The following is a 20,440-nucleotide window of genomic DNA, read 5'->3' on the forward strand; positions in this document are numbered from 1 at the left end:
AGATGGGCTCCCAAGTTGAAATCCTCCAGTATCCTAGGATATCTCACACCTCCACCTGTAGAGCAGGGATAGAAGTTGTCCTGGCTCACCATCCCTCTAGTAGCAGCTCAACTACAGCACCTAATCCTGTCCCTGGTTATCAGGCCTGTATTGACAAGCCAGAAGTGTGCAGGCAGGGAACAGTCAGAGAAGGTTTCTAGACTCAGGGTGTGACTGCTTCAAACTCCAAGCTAGCACTAACACCAAACAGCATTTGTGCGGCTCACAGCATAAGGTGTAACAAGGCCCTAAGTGATGCACTAGTTTGATTCACTGCTGTTGGTGTCATGAGGAAACATGCATGAAGGAAATGGGCATTTATGCTCTTAGGTCTATGATTTCCCTGTCATGTTTGTTCAGTTTACTGAACCCAAGATATTTTATTACTCTCCATTCTGCAGAATCAAGTTAGTTTATGAAAATTAATTTGAATGCTGTGTGCTTTTCACATCCACTGTAGTGAATATTTAGGAGGGTTTCTGTTCTGGACAATGATGTATAGAATCAGCATTTTGTAAATTTTATAGAAAAATTTGTTTTTTTTCCTGAAATAAATATGGGAATGGGAAGCTCAGAAATAGTGAGCAACTGATCAAAAGCCAATAGAAAAATGCTTTCAGTCTTTTTCATGTATTATTCTTTTTAATTGTGCTAGTATTATTTTTAATGGTTTTAGTGGCTGTCTCAAGATTAATTATCAGAGATCAAGCTATTGCAAAACAAATTCCTTAAAGCTTTTTGTCTTGTGCCTGTATAGGGAACAAGGAAATATCTATATGTTTTGTATAAATGTTGTAGCAATCTCTTTGGGTTTATTTATGATGTTCCTTTGGCACAAATTCAGATCAAAAGGAATTGCTTAAGAAATCCAACAATATATGTAACACATCAGCCTAGATAAGTTGTTTCCCAAACAGTGGTCAAACTTTCAGCTGTGAAAAAGGCTGCTCAGAGAATTGTTGGTGACAGAGATGTTTGCCAATGCTAAGCATCTAGACATCAAAAGACATTGATCAGTTTAAAGTTTTCTCTTACAGTTAGGGAGGAAGTAAGTCAACTGGGCCAGGCTGAGACAGAAGCCGACTCAGTCTGCAGCCATAAGAGTCTGCAGCCAGTATTAAAATGATCCATAACAGTAGAGGGCTTGAAGACAATGTCAAGCATAGGACTGTGTACCTCAGTCATAAAAGGCTCTTTATCTCTTTTTCTAGGTGCTGTGTACCTTTTGACAAAATAAATCCAAATTGGTTTTGAATAAGCTTCTGTGTCATTATATTCCTATACTGTCCTCAGTCTGCTAAAGGACTGGGCTTTCAGGTCAAGACTCACAGAAGGCAGGGAAGACTAAATTGTTTAGAAAGGCTTAAGTTTTTGTCAATGACAGCCTACTTTGTCTGATGCTATCATGAAGTATGCTGTTGCCCGTGGAAGTTTATACCTTTCTAAATGAGTTTGTCTTTAAGGTGCTACCATGCCTGCCTTCTGCCTGGCCTCAGACTGATAATGGCCTAACTCCATCTCTCTGGGTCAAGACTCGCATATCAAGTTATGCAACTCAGGCTCATCAGCTCCCATAGATATTGTTCTAAGCATTATACTAGACAAGGCAGGGAGTGTAACACAGGCCACTACCTGATGTTCTCTTTTACTGGAAGAACTTCTGCTCTTCCAGTAGTAACCATGAATATACAGACTTTCCCGCTGTTTCTCCTGAAGCAACAGTAGCAGTTCCAGAAGAAAAATAACCCAACTACAGCCAATTAAAAGTCAGTCCTGTTACGAATTACTCTCTTAAAGCCACGTGCAGTTCACTCTAGGCTGGGGCAATAATCACGCAGAGCAAGTATCTAAAATCAAATACAGAATCTTTATTCGCTCAAGCGAGGTGCCTCTTTGAGAGAGGGACCCCGCTTACTAGTTATCATACTTTTTTATACTTAGCAAGGCGACAGCGTTAGTTCATGATTAGCTCGTGCTCGTAAAAATACCCAATCATCTATTAACTAAATCACTATTCTATCCAATCAAGCGGCATTGTGAGCGTGAACACTGAAGTTTAACTCTCGTGAATTATATGCCTCATATATTTTGTCTCAAGATGTTTCTTTATCTTACAAACACAATCCAAGCCTGACTTTCAAGGTTTCCCTGTTGAGGAGACTCCCGGGTTGACTGGCTTCAGCTGGCTTCATATCTTATCAGTAACCCTCACATAGTACCAGTACCCCTCTTCCCTCCCAGCGGTCTTGTAAGTGCCGTGTCTGCTTTTATGAAATAGAGGCGAAAGGACAAAGAAATGGCCTCACTTTTAGATTTACAAAGCCTTGCTTTTAGCCCTACAAGATCCATATACAACAGTCCTGAAAGAGTTTCTCCTGGGAAAATGAACTTCTGTATACTTTCTTTCTGGCTTAACTCCTCCCAGTGATAGGTAGTAGAGATTCAGGGTAAGTCCCATGTACCTACCGTAGATTAGGATCACCCTGATCTGGAGAAGGTACACAAGGTAGTTGCTCCTGCCCCTCCTGAAGTGGGGGTGGAGGGGAGGGGAGGAAAGGAGCAGCCATCAGCTGCTACTTACCATCTCCTCATAAGCCAGAGACCCTGGTTTACAATGTGAGCAGAAGACTGTGCTCCACTGCCCCATCTTTTCATCTCCCAGGCAGCAGGGGCTCCAATGTAAGAAACAGGTAAGGGGCTCATGGTGTGGCTTCCTCCACTCAGGAGATTTGCAGAAGCAGTGGTACTGTGAACTCCCTGTGCACTTCTCACCCCAGAATCCCTTTGCCATGCTGCTCCAGTGCCTTTGGGAACAAAAGAACTGAAGTGGTCTACACTTTCCCTAGACTAGGATCACTCTGATCTTGGGAAAGTGCAAGGGACAGAGGAAAGGGGGCAGTTGCAGGCTGAATTCCTGTACTGCTCCTTTTCCTGCTATCATTACTAATGACAGAAATGTTTCACTACTAGAAATGAATGCTCATGCCTGGCCCCAGTCATATGTGGAGTCATGGGATCTCACCCAAAGAGAAGTGGAAACACAAATCAGCCACTTAAGTAGGTTGAATCTGGGAACTGGATTGCCCATACCGAGACTGTCATAGGTCATTGCCCATCCATTAGGGTTTTTCTAAAGAGTAATCCTGGAAAAGCTGGGTGAGGAATAATTACATGGACAGCCAACAGATCTTTTGTCAACTTTGTGTTACATTTTCTTTTCTTCAGAGATTTTCTGGCTCTTTGTAAGAAGAATAGAAAGGGAAACAAATGTTTAGGTCTATGAAGTTTTCTGGCTAGTCAAAATTAAGGGTTTTTTTTAAGTGTTGTGCTTCAAAAAATTTATGAAAACTATTCACAACCATATTCTGTTTTTCTGAAGGTAGAAGTGTCTTGCCTTTGATTGGACCTCTGAGAATACTGGGTTCATAACATAAACCTCCTCTGTGTTCTTCCTCTAGTTGTTTCCACTTGCTGTACTTTCTTCTGGAATGTTTGCCTACCTACTCCTCTTTTGCCTTGCTTATATAACTGGAATTACTTCAGGCCAGGATTGTCTTTGTGTTTTTAGAACCTAGCGTAAGGGGCCTCTCATGAGTTTGAGGCCTCTAAATACTATTATCGTACAAATACCTATTACCTTTTAATATTAAGACAATCTGAGATGCATAGTATAACTTGTTTTGGGGTAGCTCTGTATTGCCATCACTGTATTGACAACCATTTGTAGTATAGAGATACTGGAACTAGTTTTAAATTAGCTGGCTTGAGTTCCAATAGCCGTATAGCTGCAAGAATGGAGCTCATTGTAGAGTACTTTACACTGATGCATTTCAACTACTTACAACTGATCTTTAGTGCATATTTTTAGTATTCTACTTTTATATCTACCACACTTAAAACATAACATTACATTTATTAATTTTATGAAATATTATTGTTTAGAAAAGGGTATGTCTTTTATAGGAGTCAATAGGTTTTAAAAATAAATGTAATCATTATGTTTGATATCCTGCATATCGCAGACCATAAAATCCCACCAATAGTGTTTGGAGTTCAACTATATCAACTCCATTATTCTAACAGTTTCATTGTAGGATAGTAGGGTTGGAAGGAACTGTACAAGGTCCAGCCCTCTGCTCAAGGTAGATTCATCCCTGACTGAACCATCTCATGCAGGCATCTGTCCCACCCACTCTTGAAAACTTCCATGAATGGAAGTTCCATGATTTCTGTGGGTAGCCCATTGCAATGCTTGACCACCTTCATAGTCAGAAAATTCCTCCTAATCTCCAACCTAAATTTCCCCAGCTGAAGCTTGAGGCCATTGCTCCTATTCCTCTGCTTTATAGACACAGAGAAAAAGCCATCTTTATCCAATCTTTAACTGCACTTTGAAGACAGTCATCAAATCCCTCCTCAGTCTTCTTTTCTCTAGACTAAATAACCCTAATTCTTTCAGCCTTTCCTCAGAAGTCTTTGTTTCCAGGCTCCAAATCTTTTTTTTTGTTTTGTGCTGCATTCTTTCCAAATTGTCCACATCCTTCTTGAAATATGGGGCCCAAAACTGAACACAGCACTCAGCATAAGGCCTCTTATTTCTGTAGTCTATAACAAACACAAGGTTAACTTGTTCTTGCCAGAGTTTTAAGGAGTATAAGGGTCATATTCAGCAAGGTATTTAAACATGTGCATAGCCTTAAATGTGAGAGTAATTTGACTGAAGTCAAAAGAATTACTTGTGTTTATGGAGAGGCTGTATTAGACTGAAGTCAGGCAGAAGGCAGGACAAGGCAGAATGTTTAGGGACTGACTGGTTCAGAGGCAAAAGCCTTTGTAGTTGTCAGTCTACTTTATCACAAGTTATGAATTGGCTTGCATAAAGGTCTAAACAGAAGGTAATTTAAAAACAAAGGGTGCTTGAGGGGTCATTATTGATGAAGACAGGTTCAACAGGTAAGTACAGATAAACAGGGCAATTATCCCATATGTCACTCAATGTCCGTCAATAAAATTCCTTGCTTTTAGACCCCCTTCTTTCTATATGTCCATTCAAAGCATTTAACAAAGTAGGTTGTAACCTAAGAAAACTTATGCTCCTCTAAACCAGTTAGTCTCTGAGGCTCCTGCTAAACACATTCAGGGAGGCTGCTCTGATGCACTGTAATTACAGCACTCCAGCAGACTCCAGCATCATGTGTATCAGTGTCCCTGCACTGAAAAATGGTGGTGGAGCTCTTTACACTAAAGCTGGTTCAATGAGTTTTAGTTCAAAGCACACTGCCGCCATTTTTCAGTGCAGAGACACTGATACATGTGACACTTCCAGTGCTTTTAACTAACGCAGCTCTCAGAGCTAAGTTAATTAAAGTGCCTCCTCCTCACCTACCAGAGCATGTCTATAAGCACCCACAGATTCTACCTCTGTATGAACTTGTTTTTCTTCTTTTTATGCATCTTTAATAAAAAGGTAAAAAAAAAATTAAAATAAATGGTATTTGTGGTTTGAAAATTGAATAAGATAGAGTTAATAGATCTTTGAAAATTACAAGATATGCTCACCTGTCAGAAATGTCTCTGAAAATATCAAATTAGATATTCTGTCTTAATGTTAAATCAATTATTTGAGTACATTGTTCTCAAGACCTATCTTGAACAAATAAAAGTGCAAAAGGTACACAAGCCAAATTGTCATGTTCTCTAGACACCAAAAGATGCCACCATGCCCTGACTCATGTTCTTACAGTAATGCATGTGTTCAGAAATGAGAAACTTCCTGAAACCTGTCCTAAAATTTGACAAACTTTGTGTTCTTACAGATCAGGACAGAAACTGTATTAGAAAAGAATGGGTACTCTAATAGCAACAACACTACCTGTGGCTCTTACTTTAAAGCCACTAGCATGACTAAGGTAGAATGCCTGTGGCAGCAGCCCCAGATGCCAGCTTAGTGCAAGAGTATAAAAATAGTATTTGCCTCCATAGCCACATAGCTGCACTGATGATACTACAGCCATGAGCCACTGTAGAACTGGGCACCCAGGTGCCCAGTTACACCTCTGTCTATATCTAGTCTCAAGTATTTACACTCCCAAAGGCTTTGCACTAGGTTGAAAAAAAAATCAACACAACCATTTTTCTCATAGAATGTAGTTCCTCAGAAGTTGAAAGATCTCCCAAATTTTTATCAATACCGATGATAGTGTGGTTAAGAGAAAAAAATGGAGATAAACTCCTGAATGTCCTACTTATTTTTATGTCTAGTCAATGAAATATTTATTGTTTATTGTTTTGAAATAGCATTTGATTTTTATTTCTTTTTTAGTATTAAAATGTAATGTGGTGCAGTTTAAGTAAAAAGTTTTTATCGTCCCACCCAATAATATTTCTGTAATTTAATTTCATAGTTGAGAAATTTCTGGGGTTGTTTTCAACAAAATAAAGACAGAAGTAAAACATTTTAACATTCTTAGCAAAAATGGAATTTCCATCTTCTGCGTGACACCAATGAATTATTATTGTCTCCTATCATGATCCCTGTAAGTTGAAGATACTTGACTTAGAATTTTCTCTTTCCCTGCAGACCTCAACTGCTACTGTTAATGTGGTGGTGACTGATGTAAATGACAATGGACCTGTCTTTGATATGTTTCTACCTAGAAATTTGTCTGTTCAAGAAGAAGAAGCCAATGCTTTTGTGGGCCAAGTGAGGGTAGGTTGTTTATTATATGCACAAGTATCACAATCTAAAATTTTGAAGAATGAGGTTATAATTTAGAATGACTTGACTTTAAGGACAATCTTAAGAGTTTTAAGTGAAACCATGTACATTTACCCTCATGATATGAAAATGTATTGGCTAGTAGCCTTAGTAATGGTAAGAATATTTTGTTTTGGCTATAACATAGGAACGTCTGTGAATGTTTCTTTCCAGTGACTTAATTACTTTTCTTCATTTTTTTTACTCCACTGTTAGATTTAAAGTATTATTTTATTAAATTCAGAAATTTCTAGAATTTATTTAACACACTGTTTCTTCAGATGGGAAGCAGCCTAGGGTACTAAAAGAATTGGCTGAGGTCATTTCTGATCCATTGGGTATTCTCTCTGAGAATGCATGAAGGTTGTGTGAGGTCATGGATGATGGCAAAGGATAAATATGATGTCCACTAGGGTAGTGAAAAGCTTCTGGTGCTGATTCAATTTGGGAGATTTGGCCCGATTTGGTGGCCAAATATCTGAATCCAAATTGAATTGGGAGACCAATAAAAAGGTCTGAATAGATTCAAAGCTCTCCAAATCAATTTGTAAAAGATTTGGAGTGCTTCTGAGAGATTCAGAGATTCAGGAAGTCCCCGCTCACTACCATAGGGAGGTGGACCCAGACTCTGTGCCAGTAAGTCGGGGGTTAGGGAGGGGGGCTGGAGGTGGGGGAGGTAAACATGGGGAGACCCCCACCAGGCCTCAGTCCCCCTGAGTGACACTTGCCTGCTGTCCCAGCCCTATAAATGGCTGGCCCACTCAGCCCTAGCATCCCAGCTCTTAAAAGAAAAACAATGGCTGCCCTTCCTGGCCCCAGTTTTCCCAGCTCTTAAAAAAAAAGGAAAAAAAAGCCCCGCACTCACTGGCTGCTCTGGTAGCCATTGGGACTTCTAAAGGCTTGTGACAGAGCCCCCCCCCACACAGTGGGGGGCAGCGGGGGTTGCCACTACCCCCCCTCGCAGAACAGTGTGTGTAAGTTTTTTTTTTTTTTTTTTAAGAGCCAGGAGGCTGGGGCCAGGCAGGGCTGTGAGAATGGCCAGGGTATGGCGCCTGTTTGATTCAGAGATTTGGCCAATTTGACGGCAGCCAAATCTCTAACTCAGATTCGGGCCAATCGATTTGGGACAGTGATTTGAATAATCAAATTGAATTACTGTTCCTCAAATCAGCTGAATCAGAATCCAAAGTGATTACTACCCACTTCACACAGGCCTACTGTACACCTGTAGGAAAGTGAAGGAGGAAGACCTGGGGAATTACAGACTAGTCAGTCAGTTATGGAGTAGGTTCTAAAGGAACCTATTATGGAACACCTAAAGGTGAGCAAGGTGATCAGGAACAGGTAACACAGATTTGCTAGGAGTAAGTTATACTTTACCAGCTGATTTTCTTCTGGATAAGGTAATAGTCTCTGTGGACTGGAGTCAGGGGCAGTGGGGGGGAGAGGCAGGGGGCTATGGATGTAATATACCTTGATTTTAGCAAGGCTGTTCAAACTATTTTCCATGCCATTCTCATTAACCAGCTAAGGAAATAGGGAGTAGGTGAAAGTGTTTTAAGCTAGATAGATTCATAACTTGTTAGATCATCATGCTCAATAAATAGCTGTCAATTACTCAATGTCTCGTTGGCAGAAAGTATCAAGTGGGGTTTTCCAGGTGTCTGTATGATATTGTTTAACAATATATGTATATATATTCCCAGGAGGCAATGCCTACAGTGATCCTGCCTGGTCTTGATCCCTGTGTCTTCTATGGGACTCCAAATCTCTCCTTTAGTCCAGCCTAGCCTCTCCAGATGGTGTTTTATGATGTTCTTCTGCAGCCAGATTGCAGTGCTGCCTGTTGTAAACTTCTCTGTACCCTTTTTTGCGGTACAGAGGAGGTTACCCTTCTAGGGGCAGGTCTTGGCCTGTGCTCAAAACAAAATCAAAATAGACAGCAAAATAAATCACAGAAAAAAAACCCAGCTGCTATTCAACCTTCTTGCCAGGCTCTGGCAATGTCCCCAAAACAATTCCTTAGTCCATCCTTTGCTGTGTGCTAGCCTGCCTATGAATGTTCACAGTCTTTTCAGGGTCTCCCCTTGTGCAGAAAGGCTCTACCTGTGACCATAGATGTTCCCTTCAGGCCCTCCTCCAGATCCTCTGTTGGAAAAACTCCAGCCTGGAGATTTTCTCTGGCCTTGTGGACTCCCTCACTCTGAATCCTCAGCTGTAGCTCTGCTCTGGAGATTCCCACTAGCCAGTTGTTCACAGCCTCCACCTGCCTGAGGGTCACTCCCATAGTGTTCCTCAGGCACATTCTGCAGTTTCTGCCTGCTGAGAGGCTCAGCCACTCCTCTGTCCCTGTGGCCTGCAGAGAACTGAACCTTCTCTGCCCCTCTCTGGGGCCAGAAATACCTTTAAGCGGCCTCCCTGCACCAATCCTGAGCGAGATGCTGTTCCAGAAATTGGGTGGGTATTTTCCTTCCTTTCTGGGATGCAGCTGCAGCCCTGCTGGCCCTCCACACTGTAATTTCTGTCTCACTCCTTCCTAGGAAGGAGTATCACCTCTCTGGACTGGCTTGAGATCACCTTTGGATGCATGACAAGGTATGGCTGGCCTTGCTGGCTGCGGTCTGGCATTGGCAGCTCATGTTCATCTTGGAGTCAATAATGACTCCAAGGTCCCTTTCTGCCTCTGTGCTTTCAAGGAGGGAACTCTCCAGCCTGTATACATGCTGTGGATTCCTTCTCTCAAGGTGCAGCACCCTGCATTTATCTACGTTGAACCCCATCCTATTCTCATCTGCCCATTTTGTAGTCTGTCTAAATCTATTTGCTGCCTCTCTCTTCCTTCAAGTGTGTCCACCTCACTCCACATCTTAGCTACATCAGCAAACTTGGACAGCGTGCTTCCACCCCCTCATCCAAGTCACTGATGATGATGTTAAACAGTGCGGGCCCAAGGACCAAGCCCTGGGGTACCCCACTGCTCACATCTCACTACTTTGAGTACAACCCATCCACCACTACTCTCTGGGTGCGTCCCATCAGCCAATTTTTTGATGGACTAGAGAAATGATCTGCTATTAATAGGATAAGATTTTCCAAAAAAAAAAAAAAAAGTCCTGTACTTGGGACAGAATAACTGCATGCACAAATACATACTGGGGAATGAATAACTAGGTTGCTGTACTGCAGAGAAGAATATCTGATTACAGTAGACCATAAGATCAATATTAGCCAACAGCTTTTTTTGGTGGCAAAACTAGCAGCATACTGACTTGTATTAACAGGAGTGTTACTTGCAAGTGAAGGGAGGTGATTCTTTTGCTGTATGAAGCACTGGTGAGGCTTCACTTAGAGTACTGTGGGAGGCTGAAATAACTAGGATTATTTATTCTGGAGAAGAGAAAACTGAGAAGGGATTTGATGACAGTCATCAAGTACCTGATGGGTAATTATAGTGAGGGTGGTGTTGAGCTTTTCTCTGTGGCCACAGAGGACAGGACTAGAAGAAACGGCCTAAAGCTTCATCAGGGGAAGTTTAGTTGGAGATCAGGAGGAACTTTCTGACTATATGTGTGGTCAAGCATTGGGACAAGCTAACTATAGCACTTGTGAAACCACCATTCTTGGAAGTTTCCAAGAATGAGATGGATAGACATGTAGCTGCCGTGGTTTAGTCAGGGGTGATTCTGCCTTGAATAGGAATCTGGACTCGATGACCTTGTGAGGTCCCTTCCAACCCTACTTTCCTATGACACTATGACCATGCTGCATTGGGTGCATTATAATATTGTTACCGCACGTAGTGTCATACTGTACACTCTTTATTGATTTCCTTAGTTGTTACTAACATCGCCAATATTTATACTTATATGATTAATGCTGAATTTTAACCTTGAAATCTTTTAGAAAATTAATGTGGTGACATGTGTAACTGTAGGATATATTTTATTAAACTGTGACTTTGGAAAAAAACTAGTCATTTCTGCTTTGAAACTAGAAGCAAAATCAACTTGAAAATAATCAGCTTACCACTGTTAAGAGAAACCATAATGTTAACTGGATAGAACACTGTTACATGATAATGATCTCCTGCTGTTATATGAATGACTTTTTCTGTCATACCAAATGGCTAATATTTCACATCTACAGATTTCTAAAATTAGTGGGAGCAAAGGCAATTAAAAATCTTCTAAACTGATCAAAATATATTGTTTAGACTACAAAAGTGAAAAGATCCCAGGCATGCATTTGGCCCAGGCATGCATCTTTATTATTGGTACTTCGGATGTGTATACTTTTTTAGAACATAAATCGGTCATTTGGAAATTATTCCAAGTTCAGAATTATTCATTCAAAATATCCTCTTGGCAAAAATAAACTTTGCAGTATCAGCATGAAGAGAAGTATGGTTCAGTGTTTGAATTAGTGAGTGTATGCAGCATGTTTTAAGAAATAAAGTGATGAGGTCTTCATTCATTTTGTTATTACACTTCACTTATTGCACATTATTAAAATATAATGCAAGCAGTGTGAATACAAAAGTAGGTCCATTGAGGATTTCTTTGTCAAGCCTTTCATTAACACCAGCATTTTTTAAAGAATACTTAAGATTTGACAAAAATTTAGTTGATGAAAGCCTCTCAGGTGTGGTATTCTGTTCAAAATGAGAGAGATAGAGAGATTCACTGAATATGAACAGGCTGGATGAAGGGGACTGAGCAGTTCAAATCAGGGACATTTGTGAGGCAAACAAGATAGCTGCTGTGCTACAGAAACCAAGATTACCCAGCAGAAACCCATGGGTGGTTGAGCTTTTGTCGAAGTGCTTAAGAAGTCAACTTTTAACTTCTGCAAGTAGCAGATGCCATGACCTAGGCAACAGGAAGGTCTTCAGTACCAGTCTGGAAACAAAGGAAATATTGACCCTGCAGGGTGATAGCACAGCCAGGAGGTCTGTGTATGCTCGGTGTGCAGACTTGGTGCTTTAATTATTAATTCTTGGTTGGGATGAAGGAGATTCCCTGTATCCCTCCCTTCCTGAAGTGGAACTAGTGTTAAAGCCTTCCCCTGACTGATGCCAAGGCAAGTGAATCACCATGTCAGCCCCTGCTGCATAGCTAGGAGGGCACCTTCCATGCTATCCTTCCTACTGTGGACTTCTCTGCACTGAAAGGGTTGGCAAACTGGAGCCAGGGCCTGGGGCCTCAGTCATGTCTGCATGGCTATATGCAATGCTGTTAACCTGCTCATGCAGCAATTAAACACGCTTTCAGAAGAAACAGTAGCAGTTAACGGATGGAATCAATGCAAAAATGTAAATTAATCTGTTAATTTTTTTAATAAGTATTAATTGCATTCTAGACCAGCCAGAACCTGCATGCACAGCCCTGCCCCCAGCCAGCCCCATGACTGCTCCAGACTCACTCGCCCATGCTGAGCACTGCAGCAGTGGCCAGCAGAAGCTGCTGCTCAGCACAGGAGAAAAGCAGCCAATCTCCTTCACTGCTGCTGGGCTCTTCTAGCTGCAGCTGCCCAAAGTCCATGCTTGGTCTGCCCTGTGGCTTCTCTGTGCTGTCCTGCTAGGAGGCAGAGAGGTGGCAGTGATGGCGGCAAAAAGGGACAGGGCATTTGGAAGCAGGGAGCACCTGGTACTGGCCATCGGTGATGACCTGGTGAGGGGGCTGTGGGTGCTCAACCACCTGGGTGACAGTGATCATCACCTGCTGGAATTCACCATCCAGCGCAAGGTGACAAAGGCCTGCAGCAAGGCAGCAGCCCTAGATTTCAGAAGGGCGGACTTCAATGAGCTAAGGAGAATAGTTGGGGAAGCACTGAGGTCCCAGAGGGGAGGGGAGCCAGGTTTCCAAGAAGAGTGGTCACTTCTTAAGGAGACAGTCCTCCAAGCTCAAAGGGAGGTAATCCCAACATGGATCAAAGTGAGCAGGAGGTCACAAAAGCCCCCCTGGCTCACCAAAAGCATCTGGGAATGTCCTTCTAGCTAAAAGGAAGGTGTACAGCCAATGGAAGGGAGGGGCCATCACCAGGGAGGATTATACTGTGGTTGCTCGGGGATGCAGGGAGGCAATCAGGAAGACCAAGGTGGAGATGGAACTGGGACTAGCTTCCCAGATCAATGACAACAAGAAGTCCTTTTTTAAATACATAGGGGGCAAAAAAAAGGTACCAGGTAACATGGGGCCCCTGCAAGACATGCTAGGAAATTTGGTTGTCACACCAGATGACAAAGCTAACCTATTTAATGATTTCTGTGCCTCCATTTTCCTGAGCAGGGACCAGATCAGCCCCCCGACTGGGCCCCCTTCAGGCCCCAGGGGAGGCACACCTAGGCCAAGGGTCAGGGAGGATCTAGTCAGGGAACTTCTGGAGGGACTGAATGTATTTAAATCAGCTGGTCCGGATTAGCTGCACCCCAGATTGCTAAGGGAATTAGCTGAGGTCATTGTGGGACCCCTGGCACGGCTTTATGAGCACTCGTGGTGCTATGGTGTGGTGCTAGAGGACTGGAAGAGGGCGAGTGTGGTTCCCATATTCAAAAAGGGGAGGAAGAAGGACCCAGGGAACTATTAGCCAGTTAGTCTCACCTGGATCCTGGGTAAGTTTTTTGAGAGAATTATTCTGGCACATGTGCACGAGAGGCCAGCAGGGGAGATTATGCTTAGGGACAGGTCCTGTCAGACCAACCTGGTGGCCTTCTATAATCAGGTCACAAAATACTTAGATGCAGGGGTAGCACTGGACAGTCTTTCTGAACTTTTGGAAGGCCTTCAACACTGTCTCTCACCCCGTTCTCATTAAGAAACTGGGAGACTGTGGTGTTGACACCTACACAATCAAGTGGGTCGCCAACTGGCTGGAGGGCCGCACCCAGAGAGTGGTAGTGGATGGGTCATTTTTGACCTGGAGGGATGTGGGCAGTGCAGTCCCCCAGGTCTTGGTCATCGGGCCCACACTGTTCAACATCTTCATCAGTCACTTGGACGAGGGGTAAAAAGCACCCTGTTCAAATTTGCTGATGACACTAAGATGTGGGGGGATGTGGGCACACTAGAAGGAAGCAACAGGCTACAATCAGACCTAGACAGGTTACAAGGGTGGGTGGATGAGAGTAGGATGGGATTCAATACTGACAAGCACAAGGTGATGCACCTGGGGAAGAAGAACCAGCACCATACCTACAGGCTGGGGAACTCCCTTCTCATCAGTGCAGAGGCAGAAAAGGATCTTGAAGTCATCATTGAAGCCAAGATGAATATGGGCAGGTGTGGGGATGCAGTCAGGAAGGGCAACCACACCTTGTTATGCATCCACATATGCATCTCAAGCAGGTCCAGGGAGGTGAGCCTCCCCCTCTATGCGGCACTGGTAAGGCTGCAGCTGGAGTACTGCATCCAGTTCTGGGTGCTGCACTTAAAGAGGGGTGTGGACAACATGGAGAGGGGCCAGAGGAGGGCCACTTGCATGATTGGGGGCAGCAGGACAGGCCCTACGAGATGAGGCTATGGGACCTGAACCTGTTCAGCCTCCACAAGAGAAGGCTGAGGGGGGATCTAGTGGCCTGTCACAAACTAGTCAGTGGGGATCAGCAGGCACTGGGGAAGTCCCTGTTCCCCCGAGTGCTACCAAGAATGACTAGAAATAATGGTCACAAGCTGGCAGAGGGTAAATTCAGATTAGACATCAGGAGGCGCTACTTCACGGTCAGGGTGGCTAGGATCTGGAACCAACTTCCAAGTGAAGTGGTGCTGGCTCCTACCCTGGGGGTCTTTAAGACAAAGCTTGACAATCACATTGCTGGGGTCGTTTGACCTCAGTACTCTTTCCTGCCATGGCAGGGAGTCAGACTTGATTATCTGCTCAGGTCCCTTCCAACCCTACTAACTATGGAATGATGACACTTCAAGGTAAAACATGGTATTTCTTGAAGGACTGGGGGGAAAAACATTATTAAACTAATAGTAATTCTTTTTTTGTTTTCACTTTTTATGAACTGCAGATTATTCAAAAATAAGTACATCCATCAGTGTTTCTTGTTTTCTTTAACGTGGAAAAAATGGTACTTTTCAATAGAAAAAAACTTGCTTTCTACAACTGGATTTCTCTTGGCCTCCAACTATGCTATACTTCTGAAGTCCAGCTTAATGTCAACTGCACTTTCACAAGTGTAGAAAGCTTCAACTTGTTCCTAATATCATATTGGCAAAACAAGTATCTGCCTACATTCTAAATGTTAACTGGGGTTATTAGAGTTGGTTGGCATCCTGCACTCAACAAATGGCATTCATGTCCAAATGTAATAATTTAGAAAATAACTCCATTATTTTGGTTGGGACTGTTAAAGATAGACATTCAGTAATATTTTTGTCCATACACATATGAGTGCTTTCAAAGATTCCTGAAGGGTCTGGTTCAGAAATGGAATTTACTACTGTTCAGAAGTTAGGATCTCTATAACTGTAACTTCCTTTAAGAATTAATAAAATACTGTTTTTATTTTTTCTTAGTCTTTTCACTTATGTGACTGCTATTCATTTTACATTTTAAACTACACTGACATTTTAAAGCAATAATTAGGTATTTTTAAAAGCCATTGTATTTTTATCAGGTGCCCTCATTGTATAATAATCTGCTCAAATAGTAAAGTAGGATTATTTTCAGTTTGGACAAACTTCATTGCAGTAGCAATCTGTATCGTATAAATTAGCACAATTTCTAGATCACATAGAAAACATGCTAAGGAGCTTTGTGATATTTAATCTCTATGCAGAATGGTAGAAGCAGATTATAGCAGATACAGTCATATTTAGCAACAACCCTGTTTTGAATAATCAAGATGGATAAATATTGCATTTATGTTGCAGACATTGAATGTATTTATTGATTTACAGATATGATTTAATGGAATGAGAAGAGTTTGAGTTGATAATCAAAAATGTTTATTCTTTAAGCTTCCACATAAATATCACAGTGGTGATTTTCCACAATTGGGTCTTGCTTTTTATTTGCTTATCATTTTCCAAGTAATTATTGTACTGTCACCTTTTACAAAAACTTACAGATACAGTAAGAAAAGGGAGATGTACCTTATAGTTTTAACTGGTGTTCTGTAATCCTGAAAGTCATCTGGGAATGTAGTCCATTTTAATCTAAAATCCAAAAGCAGTTACTTTACATTTTCATTAGTACAGCTCACCTGCAGTGGCACCTATTAAAATCTTTACAATTGCCATTTGCAAATAATTGACATTACTATGGTATTTTCAGTATTCTTGGAAATACACTACTTTCAAGCCAGTTAGGTCAAAAGTAATACTGAAAAGTTTTTAATGGCAACCTCTCTAAAGTATTAACAATCTTCTTTACAAAATATGAATAACAACCTGAATTGCTCTTTTAGCCTGTCTCTTTTAACTAGATTGTCTGTCGTCATTTTCTGCATGAAATGTGTCTTCTGTTCTAGGGGTATAGGCTGTAGCCATGTTGGTCTAAAGACATAGGCAGACAAAGTTCTTTGGGTGAATCTGATATCTTTTATTAGAACAACTTAAATAGTTGGAAAACATTTTTTAAGCAAGCTTTTGGGTTCAAAAACCCTTCGTCAGGCTAAGGAAGTTTCAATAGTTGGTGTGTGCTCTTCCTGGATGGAGTGAAAAGTAAAGAAGCCAGAGGCTAGTATACACACAGGATAGGCAGTCAGTGAAGAAGTAGATTGAGGAGTCAATGAATGAGAGACAGGCTAGGTATAGACCACCTTCCCAGCAACACCCTCCATGGATATTAACAGCCTATATACCAACATTCTGCACCAGGATGGCATCCAAGCCTGCCTTACATATCTACAGGAACAAGATGACAACTCAGAATACAGACCCAAAGATATTACTGACCTTATACACTTCATCTTCACACACGACAATTTCACTTTTAATAACCAACATTTCCTCCAAATGATGGGAACAGCTAGGAGCACCAAAATGGCCCCATAATATGCCAAACTTTTTATGAGCCACCTGGAAGAAGACTTCCTCAAGAACTGCACCATCAAACCCTTGCTATACTTAAGATATATCGATGACACCTTCATCATTTGGGACTGAAAACCTGCAATTGAGTTCTGTCAGAAATTCAGCAATCACCATCCCTCCATCTGACTTGCTCTAGAATACTCCAGCACCAACATCTCCTTTTTAGACATGATGATCAGTTTCCAGTATGATAAAATACAGACCATGTTATGCAAGAAACCCACAGACCAACATACATACCTGCACAGAACCAGCAATCACCCTAAACGCACCAAAAAAGCTGTGATATACAGCCAAGCCCTCAGATACCACTGAATTTGCACTGAAGAGAATACCTGGGATTGCCACCTCGCCAGTCTTAAAAAGTTTTCACCCAACAAGGACGCTCCTCCAGAGAGCTAGATCACATGTTTGAAAGTGCCACCTGGATACCATGTGAAGAACTGCTGCAGAAGAAAACCCCCCACAAATTGCACACCACTTGTGACGTATCACCCCTCCCTCAAACCCGTATGGAAAATCCTCAAACAAGTGCAACCCATACTAGAAAGAGACCGTATTCTTAAAGAGATCTTCCCAGAGCAACCCATCCTAGCTTTCAAACAAGCACTGAACCTCGCTAACCTCATCACCAGAAGCAAACTTCCTCAGGCCCAGAACACACCAAATGGATCCAGACCATGCCATGATAAGAAATGCAAAGCCTGTCAACACATCTCCACCACCCCCACAATTACTACACACCACAACAGAGCCATCAGCATTCCTGGATCTTACAGCTGCACCTCCAGAAATGTAATATAGCTCATCCAGTGCACCAAATACCCTGTTGGAAAATACATAGCAGAGACCAAACAACAACTGCGCACCAGAATGAATGGACACCAGAAATCTATCAAAGACAGGAATACCCAATTACTTGTGGAGGCACATTTCTCACAAGAAAACTACTCTCTCTCCAATTCCTCAGTCCTGATCCTCAAAGGAAACTTACAAAACACTTCCGAGAAGTGAGCTTATGAACTCCACTTCATCAACCTCCTGGATTCTAAAAATCATGTACTAAATATAGACATTGACTATATGACACATTATAACCTGCCTGACATCTGACTCCCCAGGTACTTCTCCACTATTCATCCCCCTTCTCTCCCCCCCACCCAGCCTGTCTCCCACCCATTGACTCACTCTACATCTTCAATGACTGCTTGTCTTGTATGCGTACCAGCCCAGCCTCTGGCTTCTTTACTTTTCACTCCATCCAGGAAAAACACACACCAACTGCTGAAACTTCCACAACCTGACAAAAGGTTTTTGAACCCAAAAGCTTGCTTAAAAATTGTTTTCCAACTATTTAAGTTGGTCTAATGAAAAACATCAGGTTTACCCAAAGAACCTTGTCTCTCTTCTGTTCTGAGATCCTAAGGTTTATGCAGTCCCTTAAAGCATACTACAAAATACATTCAGAGCCCTGTCCCCAACAGAGGTCACAATGTACAGAATGTTGCATGTAAATCTACAGGTTACATTTGTTAGCATATTTGTAATTGTAACAATATTTTCTTACTGATATCTGGTAGCCTGTTTCAGATTTCTTTGTTCAAATGTGCTTGGGAAAGAAAAGTTGAGGCTCCAACATGAGTCTTACTCTTAGTGTGCATTTCCTGGGGGAACAGAAAGCACTGTAAATAAGAAGGTATTTCTGTTAGAGTGTCTGTTACAGACCTGAGGCAAATATTAACATTCTGTGAAATAAAAGAACTTACAGCCTCATGCCAGGCTCTTTCTCTGTCAGCTGGAGTTTGTGAAGGCAGTGGCATAGGAGTACTGCCTGTGGGGATTTGAGGAGCATGCTGAAGATTAAAAGAACAAAATCCAAAACAATAAGGCTGAAAGCACAATGGATGTACATCAAATCCTTTTCTTTTACATACTACTGCCAAAACTGAGGCAGCTAGAGATGCAAAAGATTTCCTGCTATCCCTCCTTATTTGGTAGTTGAGGTCCCCAACAAGGCAAGAGAAGAATTGCTGAATGAAGTTCTTTGTAAAATAGGAAATGGAAGGATTTTCAAGAGTTGAAAGTCATGAACGTGACAATAAAATGCCAGCTATTACTAGCCAAATGTATTATGGCCTTTACATCTGATGTTAAAATGTTTTTGTCTAAGAAATGATATCTGATATCACTTGCAGCATACTGTACAGTATATATAGGGTGATCATATGTTATGGTTTGGCTCAGACAGTTCCAGATTTCATAGGCCATCCCAGCATCCTAGCCAGTTGATGAAAAATGAAGGAAAAGTCCTGGATTGGTGCCCCCTCCACCCATAATTCTCCTAAGTAGGGGCTTGAGGCTGGGGGAATCAGCTAGGCTGAGCACCACTCCTCCTGCATGGGGCGGTGTGGTGCAGGCCAGTGGGGGGGGGCCAGGGCTCAGGCACCTGCATGAAGGTATGTTGGGTTGGCTGCCTGTCACCGGCAGCCTCATGCCCTGCCACTGAGGCTACTACCAAGGCCTGGAATTCATGTGGCAGCCCCAGGTGGCTGTTGGCAGCAGGGGAGTCACCATGTGGCTGCATAGAATGGGTTGGCAAAGCCCAGGGAACTCTGGACAGAGTTCACCTCCCAGCTGGGTCTAGCCTCTGCATGCATGGAATACAGCCTGATCATGGGCCTCTGCACTGACCCACCTTGCCCTGCTCTCATTAGGGCTCCAGGGAGCTGCAGGGTCTGTGCTGGATGAGTTTAGCACCTTTGTGTATGAATGAGCTGGATGGGACCATCTTTGGGTGTGTGCATGTGCATGCATCTATGTGGGCGTGGGTGAGGAGAAATGGATGAGGAGTGTGTGTGTGTGTGTGTCCACCCTCATCTCCCTGGCTTGGTGCCTGCTGTGTACCAGCTAGCTAGGACCTCCTTGCAAACTCAGGCAGAAGTAATCAGGCAGAGTGAGCTGCTGGCTGTAGGGGGCACATGCAGCTGCTTTAGCTGGAGTTTTCCTTTTTGGGGAACAGGTGGAGGGTTCAGGGGACTGGGGAGATACAGCCACGGTGGGGCAAAGGAAAGCAGATACTGTGTGTGGGAATTGAACATGGGTTGAGAGGCTGGAAGGACAGCAACATCCCCCAAGCATGCTGCTTGCTGAGCTGTAAGAAGAAGCAGATGTATGTGCATGTGTGTCTGTATGCATGTCTGTGTCTGTGTCTGTGTGTGTGCCCACATCCATGCCCCTCTCCCTTACCCCCCTCCTCTACCCCCAGTCTCAGATTTCCTTACCCCTGTTCTGGATTTCCTTAAAAATAACATGGTCACCCTAAGTATATGTCAATACTAAGCCCTTTCCTGGTATTTTAAGAGTCTACATATTGACTATCAGATTTCCCTCATCTATATAACAAGTGGAGGAGCAAAAATCTATAGGTCAAGGCATTATAGATATCAGTTGTAAAGATGTTATGTCAGAGACTGGAAGATTGTGGAACACTGATAGTCCCAAGGCAATCCTGTAACATTAGATTTCATAGATTTCATAGACATTAGGGCTGGAAGGGACCTCGGGAGATCATCGAGTCCAGCCCCCTGCCCAAAGGGCAGGAAGT

The 20,440-nt window shown here is 42.6% G+C and overlaps 1 protein-coding gene across 3 annotated transcripts in view; it reads left to right on the top strand.

Moving 5' to 3' along the window:
• The window catches only part of PCDH15 (protocadherin related 15), a 904,082-nt gene that overhangs the window by 579,397 nt on the left and 304,245 nt on the right, over positions 1 to 20,440 (top strand). For all 3 annotated transcript variants that reach the window (XM_019538590.1, XM_019538589.1, XM_019538591.1), the window contains one exon: positions 6,620 to 6,748. In XM_019538590.1, coding sequence (XP_019394135.1) covers positions 6,620 to 6,748 — 129 coding nt within the window. The remainder of the gene's footprint in view (positions 1 to 6,619; positions 6,749 to 20,440) is intronic.

The sequence above is a fragment of the Crocodylus porosus genome, unplaced genomic scaffold (assembly GCF_001723895.1).
Source record: "Crocodylus porosus isolate Cpor-Errol unplaced genomic scaffold, CroPor_comp1, whole genome shotgun sequence".
NCBI classification, from domain to species: domain Eukaryota; kingdom Metazoa; phylum Chordata; order Crocodylia; family Crocodylidae; genus Crocodylus; species Crocodylus porosus.